General features: G+C 51.1%; 1 protein-coding gene across 1 annotated transcript; it reads left to right on the top strand.

The window, feature by feature from the left end:
• Window positions 1-9,780: 9,780 nt before the first annotated feature.
• LOC140896944 (ribonuclease-like) lies at window positions 9,781-10,197 on the top strand. The gene has a single exon (XM_073309127.1). It carries the CDS (start codon window positions 9,781-9,783, stop codon window positions 10,195-10,197), a length of 417 nt encoding a protein of 138 aa, XP_073165228.1.
• Window positions 10,198-10,458: the final 261 nt, after the last annotated feature.

The raw sequence follows: 10,458 nt of genomic DNA, 5'->3' as shown, positions 1-10,458 counted from the left end.
CCTCCTCTCCCTACTGCAGGTTGATCTAGTGACAGACACAGCCCTGGTTCTGAGGGGACCCCGCCCCATGCTCCTGCTGCCCCTTGTCTTGCTGGTGGCCTGCCTGGCTCTGGCTGGTGGGCAGCCATGTGTCACGCAGAACAGACTGTTCATTAGGCACCATGTGAACAATCCACGGACCCCAGCCCCCAATCCCAGAGCCTACTGCAGCATGATGATGAGGAGACGAAGAATCTATGGGAAGCTGATCAACACCTTCATCCACGCGCCCATCCGGCCCATCAACAATGTCTGCTTTGGGGGTGGGACACCCTTCCCGAGTGGCCTGCTCTGGAGCAAAGTTTCCTTCACCATCACTGTCTGCATATACAACTTGTCGACCTGCTCCTATACCGGGACATACCTTTCCTCGAGAATTCTCATCAGTTGCTGCCAGGGGCACCCTGTGTACTATGAGGAGCGGATGTTGCTTCCACTCAGGGTATAGAGGGCAGCCACAGGACCCTGCTGTTTCCCCTAAGCCCACTCTGTCACTAACACACCAGTCATGGCACCCGGCTCCTCACCAGCCTCTGAACACTGGTTAGATTGTTTAGGTGTTTCCATCCCTACGCCTAGTCTATACAATATAACCTCACCATCGATCCTCTACTGCTCCTAGTGCCCATCCCCTCTCTCTGCTTCCCCTAGTGCCCATTAAACAGTGTAGCCACTTCTTCACCCACCCACCCCCGCTGCCCCCTAGGGTCCATTATACAGTATAGGTGCCCCTTCCCCGGCCCCATCCTCTGCCGCCCCTAGTGCCCATTACACAATATCACCACCCCTTGCTTATTTTGTACTTCCTGCTGCCACATAGTGGCCATCTAAAAAACAGTTGTTTAAATAAGAAATATCCATCAATTTCACACTTCTGGTGTTGTGCATTGAGTCTAACAATGAGGAATCCTCATACTCATCATGGTTAAGTGTTACTGGACACTGCAATATTTTGCTCCTTTCTGGAGTTCCCTGTGCTCCTTAAAATCCATAAAGCCTGATACCTGCAAAGTGATCACTATCTGGTTGTGTTACATTGGTGACAGCACAAACATACGCCTCTGAATACTTAAGGAGTGTGCTGGAAATGGCTTGTCATATTCAAAGATTCCTGGAACAGGATGGGCACAAATATAAGTAGACAGAGAGAGATGGGTGTGTGGGGATAGGTGGATGGAGAGAGAGAAATGAATGTGTCTGAGGATGGATGGAGAGAGAGAAAGCAGTTTTTGTGCCGATTGCCAGTGCAAGCCCTAGCCTGGATTCAGCTGTACCAGTAGAATCACAGTTCACACCAGTGTGTTTTAATCCTCACTATTGACAACTACTAGCCATTGTAGTATTAGCGCCTTTCAAGTGGTATTCATTGCCAAAAACGGGAAAAGCCAAATTCTTGCTTTTGTGAATCACATCTTTCCTTACCTCATGTTTGGATTTCTGCATGGCTATGGGTTGTGGGTGTTTGAATCCCTTGGTTTAATGAATCTTGTGTGTATGTTTCTGTTTTGTGGGTGTGAGACTCTTGCATCTATCCTCTTCCTCCTCATGTGTTTGTATCTTTTGTTGGGAGCATTTGTCGTTTGTGTGGTTGCGCTGTTAGCTTTTGTCAGTCAGAGCCTTGTCTGTCTCCAGGGTTGTTCTTGTGTGCGTTTGTGTGTCCTGTGAATACATCGGTACACTGCTCCAAGTGTCTCTTTCCACATACCGCCTTCCTTCCCTTGCCTAGAGCCAATGGGGGAGGAAGCCAAATCTCCAACCCAAGGCAACCTGTTCCCTCCAAAACTCCAGATCCATCTTTGGTCCTAAGAGAAAATAATTCTCTCTCTCTCTCTCCCTCTCTCTCTCAATTTGTCCTTCCCCATCTCCCTCCCCTTCTTTCATTATTAAAATTCCAAAAGCACATTTCTGCCCCTCAGAAATAGGGCAGACACCCAATGGAATCCATGGGAGTTTTTCTTCCTTCAGAGAATTGCTCTGAGCCTGCAAGAAAAAAAATAACATACTGCTTAGATGCCACAATGTGCAATGTCACCCCTTGTTCCACTGACAACTGCAGTTCTGTTGCTTTGTAGTCTGAGCACTAATTGTCACACTCTGGTGCTGTGAGTGAAAGTCGGGCTGGGGCCATTTTTAATTTGTCCTGAGAGAGTTTGATCTACCAGAACCTGCCAAATCTCCTCTCTTCCTGTACTGACAGCACTGCAGCCCAAGGGGTTTGTGTGCGCAGACTGCCAACTTCAAGTCACCCAACAGATTAGGATGCCCAGTTCCTCACTCATTTTCATGAGGTCCAGGTCCTTCAGGTAATTCACTGGGGACTGCAGGGCTGAGGGGCACCAGCAAAGTTAGAGGGTGTGGGGGAGCTGTTTCAATAACTGGATCTACAAGTTTACCTGAATGTTAAGGTCAGCTGGAAAGAGTAAAAGTTGATGACATCTCTAGTCACATATAAATATAAATGTTGATTGGGAATGATGCAAAAGAGAGAAAGAGACCGAGATTGAATTTGTCCAAACAAACAGGCCTCCAGATATCACTCAAGCTCTGTATTAAGATCATGCCTGGTAAACAATAGATATGTGGGACCAGAAATCAGTGGATCAAAAGTACACTGGATACCAAACCCCAAAATCTTCTTTAACACTGTTGAACCTTGGACTGTGACAGGGTCACATTAATACTATTAGATGCATAAAAGTGGAAAATGCAGTGAGGATGTTTTTATACACACAGACCATGAAAAAATGGGTGTTTATCACTTCAAAAGGTTTTCTTCGCCCACCCCACTCTCCTCCTGGTAATAGCTTATCTAAAGTGATCACTCTCCTTACAATGTGTATGATAATCAAGGTGGACCATTTCCAGCACAAATCCAGGGTTTAACAAGAACGTCTGAGGAATGGGGGGGAGGGGGGTTGGGGGGCGAAGGGGGTAGGAAAAAACAAGGGGAAATAGGTTACCTTGCATAATGACTCCCAGTCTCTATTCAAGCCTAAGTTAATTGTATCCAATTTGCAAATGAATTCCAATTCAGCAGTCTCTCGCTGGACTCTGACTGCTGAATTGGAATTCATTTGCAAATAAGGATTCTTTAAAATACAGCCAGCTCTCCTGGACTCCTTTCCCCCTCATATTATTCTCCCAGGGGATCCTGGGCATCAGTTCCCTGAGGGAGTCAAAGTCTGCTTTTCTGAAGTCCAGGGTCCATATTCTGCTGCTCTCCTTTCTTCCCTGTGTCAGGATCCTGAACTTGACCATGTCATGGTCACTGCCTCCCAGGTTCCCATCCACTTTTGCTTCCCCTACTAATTCTTCCCGGTTTGTGAGCAGCAGGTCAAGAAGAGCTCTGCCCCTAGTTGGTTCCTCCAGCACTTGCACCAGGAAATTGTCCCCTACCCTTTCCAGAAACTTCCTGGATTGTCTGTGCACCACTGTATTGCTCTCCCAGCAGATATCAGGGTGATTGAAGTCTCCCATGAGAACCAGGGCCTGAGATCTTGTAACTTCTGTTAGTTGCCAGAAGAAAGCCTCGTCCACCTCATCCCCCTGGTCCGGTGGTCTATAGCAGACTCCCACCACGACATCACCCTTGTTGCTCACACTTCTAAACTTAATCCAGAGACACTCAGGTTTTTCTGCAGTTTCATACTTGAGCTCTGAGCCATCATACTGCTCCCTTACATACAGTGCAACTCCCCCACCTTTTCTGCTCTGCCTGTCCTTCCTGAACAGTTTATATCCATCCATGACAGTACTCCAGTCATGAGAGTTATCCCACCAAGTCTCTGTTATTCCAATCACATCATAATTCCTTGACTGTGCCAGGACTTCCAGTTCTCCCTGCTTGTTTCCCAGGCTTCTTGCATTTGTGTACAGAAACTTGAGATAACTTGCTGTTTGTCCTGCTTTCTTAGTATGAGGCAGGAGCCCTCCCCTTTTGCGTTCTCCTGCTCGTGCTTCCTTCCGGTATCCCACGTCCCCACTTACCTCAGGGCTTTGGTCTCCTTCCCCCGGTAAACCTAGTTTAAAGCCCTCCTCACTAGGTTAGCGAGCCTGCTTGCGAAGATGCTCTTCCCTCTCTTTGTTAGGTGGAGCCCGTCTCTGCCTAGCTCTCCTCCTTCTTGGAACGCCATCCCATGGTCAAAGAATCCAAAGCCTTCTCTCTGACACCACCTGCGTAGCCATTCGTTGACTTCCACGATTCGACAGTCTCTACCCAGGCCTTTTACTTCCATGGGCAGGATGGACGAGAAGACCACTTGCGCCTCAAACTCCTTTATCCTTCTTCCCTAGTCCGCAGTGATCCGCTCAAGGTCATTCTTGGCAGTATCATTGGTGCCCACGTGCAGAAGCAGGAAGGGGTAGCGATCCAAGGGCTTGATGGGTCTCGGCAGTCTCTCCGTCACATCGTGAATCCTAGCTCCTGGCAAGCAGCAGACTTCTCGGTTTTCCCAGTCGGGCTGGCCGATAGATGAATCAGTCCCCCTGAGGAGAGAGTCCCCGACCATCACCACCCGCCTCCTTCTCTTGGGAGCTGTGGTCATGGAACCCCTAACCCTAGGACAGTGCATCTCATGCCTTCCAATCGGCGGAGTCTCCTTCTGTTCCCTTCCCTCAGATGTATCATCTAGTCTACTCTCCGCATTAGTACCTGTGGAGAGAACATGAAAACGGTTGCTTACCTGTATCTGCGTTGCTGGTACATGGACGCTCCCCTTTCTTCTTCTGGAGGTCACATGCTGCCAAATTTCTTCACCATCCTCCTGTCCCCACTGCGCAGCCTGCTCTGAATCTTCAGAACATTGTGCCCGTAGAAGCATATCCTGACAGAACCAAGTATTAGATAGGAGTAAGACAAGCTGAAATGGAAGACCTGTAGCCTGAAGCTGCAAGACTCTAGCTTAGCTCTTTTAGGCCTTGGAGACAAGAAATGATGGCGTAAGACAATGACTGAGAAATAACCCAAGATGATGGGAAAGAGGCACTAATCGGTAAGGTTGCGAAAGAACAGCTGGAAAGATTAAAATTAAATCAGAAAATGCTGTAACAACAAATATGGTCTCTAACACCTTCCCTAACCGCAGACAAAGGTGGTCCATCAGTGTTGACAGGAACCTACCCAGCCTATAGAATTTGGTGTCCCTTGTGTTTCCAGGGGACACAAACCAATAAGAAAGAGAAGGTCTTTCATGTACATGCGCAGAGTGTAGGTATAGACAGGCTCACAGTATAAAAAGGGGTGCCCAGAGCAGGGAAACTGGGCTTCCTATGGGACACTCCAGCAGGAACCACTCTCATATTGATGGTCAATCCATGAGAGGGCCAACAGACTCTAACACCATCTAGGAGGATGTGAGTACGCCTGTAGGTATAACTAGTTCATGATACGTATCTGTAGGAATTGTATATGCTGTGACATTTATAGCTTTGTTGGTAACTTTAATAAAATTACTGAAAGACCGATGCTCTTGTATTTGTCTGTGTTGTTTGCCTATGGTTTCATGTGTTCCTGTGAACTCTAAATCTAGAACAAACAGAAGTGACTCTGTTGAACTTGACTGTAGCTGCCAGAGCCGAACCCACTGAGATATGATTAACATTAAATAGAATAAAAGACTACAGAGCTGCTTTGAAAGGGAGGTGCTATACACTCCAAGTCTGAGGGAAAACTGCCCCCCCACCTCCTCCACGGTAGGATGTCACCAGGAAGCAGCGCCAGAGTGGAGGGACGACATCCTCTTCTGAGGGAGGGTCTGTGCAGTTTGACCCAGCGGGAGAGACCCTTTCCCTGCTGGTCATCAGAGGCCCTGACTTCAGAAGAGGATTCTGGGCCATGGGGGGCTGGCCAGTAACGGACCTGGACGTAAGTGAGGTTAATGGACTAAGATGAACTCAGCTCCCTCGCCCTCTGGGTAGAGATGCTGGGGCAAAGGCCTGTTTGTATAACACCTTTGGGTTAAATAAATTAGGTGCTGCTCAAAATACATAACAAAAGCCCACTGGAGTGGGGTTCATTCTGTGGCGTGGACTCAGGCCGTGTCTCCGCTCTCCACGCTGGGGGTGCGAGTCCCTGCTCGTGTGCACAGACTGGGCGAGTTCTCAGCGTGTCAGAGCCGTGTAAATAGCACTGTAGCTGCAGACGTAGGGGGAGCATCCGCGGAGGCCTGGCTGAGCTGTGGCAAGTAGAAACCTGGCACCGACACAGAGACCGCATGGACCAGAGCATGACAAACCGCTGCTATAGAGAGACTGACGGAGCTAGGATCTGGTTCTCCACGCTCGCCTGGTACTGAGAATCTGCAATAACTCGGCTGCTGGCACGAGGGAGAAGGAGATAAAGCTGCTAATGTTCAGGGCGGTTTTGGAACAGGTCCCCAGCTGGTATGAATTGGCACCGCTCCAAGGCCGGATGCTAGGCCGGGTGGATAAATCACTGGCTGGCCGGTACGTGTGGGGTCAGAGGGACACAGATGAATAGACACTGTTTGAATAGTGAGGCCGCCCGGGGCTGGACACGTGGCCCAGTGTGCTCAGTGCTGCAAACACAGAACAAAACGACACCAGCTGGTGTGTGTCTGTCCTCAGAGCTGGGCGCTATTTCCTCATCGTCCACCAGGTTTGAGCTTTTTGCTGTTCTCCTTCACCAAGGGTGGGACAGGAGCATCCTGCTCTGAGCTCCTCTCGGCTAGGAAAGACGAGACTAGCTTAGTTTTCCCAGGGTAGTGTCTTGTGCTGTGAGAGTCAGGACTCCTGGGTTCAATTCCTGACTCTGCACATGGGGCAAGACACTTCCCTTCTCTGTGCCTCAGTTTCACCTTCTGCACAATGGGGTTGCAGGAACATTCCCTTTTCCTGCGCAGGGCCAGAACCGCAGTCAGGGAAAGACTCCAGTTGGTTGCAGTGGGTCTGGGGTAAGGTCCATAATTTGCAAAGCCAGGAATTGTAGGCTAGAGGAGGGGAAATGGAGCTGGGACACAGGACATGTGGGTTCTGTTCCCTGTTGTGTGACCTTGGCCCTGATGCTTTGCTGCCTGTGCCTCAGTTTCCCCTCCCAACCTTTCTCTCTATGTGCACTGGAAGCTCTGCTGGGCAGGGGTTGTTTCTTCCTCTGTGACTGTGCAGTGCCCTGTACAATGGCAGCCCCTAGGGGTTCCCAAAATCCCCCTTAACCAATTCGTAGGAGATTAACAGGGTATGGCAGGTGGCTCCCTGTCCAAGGGGGGAGAGATTTCATTGCCTTGCTGTATCCCAGCGTCCCCCATCATGACTGGGTCCCATGTGCTCGGTGCTGGACAAACCCAGTGCCAGGGACAATCCTGGCAGCAGAGACCCTATAGTATAAAAGCCACCTGCAGAGAAAGGAGTGGGGATGGGGACAGAACACAGCGACCAGAGACCATGGTGATGGGTGTCACAGGTGTGTTAGAGATGGGCATTGTGGCTGCTGGGTTGAATGGGGGGTAGAGGGAGGCTGTGGAGGAATGGTAGGGGGTGTGGTTCAGGACTGAGGGGTGCTGCTAAAGCTGTTTTGGGGGTAGGGCTGGGATAGCAGGGAGCTGTGAGTTGGGATTGAGGGGCATGGGTATATCTTCGACACTTGACAGCAAATATTTACCAACCCGGTGCCTACTTTTATGGCCATTGATTGGGAGTCTCTGCTCCCCAGCTGTGTATGCTGAGTTGCTCATTGTGTGTCTCCCGCCCTTGGGCTCCATATAAGGGCCCCAGAGTGGGAGGAGGCTCAGACACTTTCCAGATCCAGCTTCCAGACGAGCCCCAGGACAGGGTGAGTTGGCAACCCAGCTGGGGTCAGGTTCTGAGGTGTCTTCCTAGCTCTGGGGGCTCATTGGGGCTGATGGGTCACAGTAGGTGGAGGCCGTGAGCCAGAACTCCTGGGCAGAGCTGGCCAAGAACCTTTCAGCCGATAGTCATTTGTTCTCCAAACAAACGCCCTTTCAGTGGACCGAAAATGAGCTGCAAATTCCTGAGTCGGCTGAACCTGAGTGATCAAAATGTGGCAGAAATGGCCATGCGAGAAGCTCTGAGTCAAGTGGGAATTTTTCATTTTGAGGCTGGGTATTCTGACAAAAGCAGAGGAAGATGAGAGGTACAGGATGGCTGAGGAGAAAATACCGGCCCTTTAGCCCCAAGGTTTGGTCACTTATCGGGGATGTGGGAGTCTCTGCCTGATGAACAGAAAGGATTTGAACTTGGATCTCTCTCTGGGTCTCTCCTCTTGCATTTGTTCTACTTGGACTCAGTAATTAGCCATTGGAGCAGGGACTTGACCTTTACTCTGATAAACGGCACAGCGTCGAGTGTAGGGTGCTTGGCGGTAGGTCATCCCCTGGCAGAACTCTGAGCTGAGCAAAACTCAAAGGTCTGGAAAGTGGGAAACGCACAGGTAAGGCTGCCCATGTAACCTTAACTAGGGCCGCTTTCAGTGCTGCCCAGCTATGCCCTGTTAACACGTGTGTGGCTGAACTTGCCTGTTGTAAACTCATTGTGCAAAGGCCAGGTCTGCCCCAGACCCTGATTCACATAGGGGATAGAGTGGCGCTCGGAGAACCCCAGAAAGACAAGCCCCCTCCAGATTCTGGCTCACATGAAGGGGGCAGAGATGAGGGGTCAGATGCCCATAAATGTGCAGTTCCCTCCCCGCCCCCAGATCCTGGGTCACATACAGAGGACAGGGAATGGAGACAGGGCTCAAACACCTCTGGGGGCCAGGGACCACCAGATCCTAGCTCACACAGTGGGGTAGAGAAAAGGCTCAGATGCTCTGAGATAAGCAAGCCCCCCAGAATCTGGTTCACATGAGGGGGCAGGGAAGGGGGAGGTCACACCCCAGTGGGAGGGGCTGGGGGCCCCACTGGTAGTGGCACATATACAGGAGGGTAATGTGTGGCTGACAGGATCTCCTTCCCCAATGCTCCCCCAGTCTCCCTATCACTCCCACGCCAAACGTTCCCCTTTTCTGTGTCCCAACACTCCTCTTCCCTTAACCCCCATGAGCCCCTATTCAACTCCTCCTCCTCGGCAGGCAGAGGGGGGACTTGAACCCGGGTCCCACATACCCGTTAGCTCCCCAGCCCGCTGGGTGACAGGTTAAAGGGAGGCCTGACTCCAGCCCTTCAGGAAATTTTGTCCTCCTCTACTTTAATCCTAGTGCCGACATGGAAGGCAAACCTGTCCCCTTGGGGTGCAGTGGCAGGTTTGGTTTCCACCTGACATGACTTGTTTTCACCTTGTCAGCTGGTTGAAAGTTTTAACATATTTTGTTCTCCTGCTGCCCCAAACCAAAGACACATATTGAGTTGTGTGTGATGGCCCCAACACCCATTATTCATCAAGTTCTGCCTCTGGGCTCTAGCCCGGCTCTTGGAGGGAAGTGCGGTCTAGTGGTTAGAGAAATGGGGGACTTTGGGGGTGGGGTGGGTGAGGCAAGGCTCTGGGGGCAGAGTGGGGGGACCATGGGAGGGGGCATAAGTTTGGAGGCAGAGTGGAGAGATAAGGAGAGGAGGCAGATTGGGAGGATAATGTGAGGGGCAAAGTTTGGGGGCAGAGTGGAGGGGATAATGGGAGAGGGAAGACTGGGAGGACTATAGGCGGGGGCGGAGCTTTGGGGGCGGAGGGGCATTTGGTGCCAGGATGCTCCACACTAGAAGCAGCTCCCCATGGTGTCTCCGTCCTGCAGGCCCTGTTCTCCCTGCTACAGACAAACCCAGGGCCGGCCCTGCCATGGCCCCAAAGTCACCCCGCCCAGCTCTCCTGCCCCTGCTCTGCCTGGCAGCTGCCTGCCTGGCACTCTCGACAGCTGACGCCCAGTATGATAAATTCCTGAAGAGACATCTCGACTTCCCCAAGTCATGGGCTGAGAACGACCAGCTGTACTGCACAACCATGATGGGGAAGCGTAGCATCCGCTGCCAGGGCAAGAACACCTTCGTCCACGCCAGCGAGGCCCAGCTGAGAGCCGTCTGCAGCTCGGGGTTGAGCCACGGGCAAAATGCCCGCGACAGCCTGGGCACCTTCCGGCTGACCTTCTGCACCCGCCTACCCAAGGGTCCGTGCCTCTACCGGGGCAGCTCCACCATAGCCCGTATCCGCCTGGTCTGCCACAACGGGTTGCCCGTCCAGTACGTGAGGCGTATCTAGTGCCACCCTGCCCAGGCACTGTACTGTTTTAAGTGTGGATTTCCCAAAAATATTATAAAAATAATCCGCACTCCAGTGACTTACTGATTAGAAAACAGGCCATGATAGCCATGATATCAGAAGCTTTGCTCTTAGGTAAACTATTTGCAAACATGCATCTCCAAAGGAGCTAAAGCCGTCTTCAACCATATAAGTAGTAATCAAAGCTTGCACCACTGGGTGGAAACAGGAGTTAGAGAGGTCACCCATATCCTCTTGAAA

Source organism: Lepidochelys kempii, chromosome 13 (genome assembly GCF_965140265.1).
Source record: "Lepidochelys kempii isolate rLepKem1 chromosome 13, rLepKem1.hap2, whole genome shotgun sequence".
NCBI classification, from domain to species: domain Eukaryota; kingdom Metazoa; phylum Chordata; order Testudines; family Cheloniidae; genus Lepidochelys; species Lepidochelys kempii.
The sequence above is the reverse complement of the archived record's forward strand: the minus strand, read 5'-3'. Positions and strand labels throughout refer to the sequence as shown.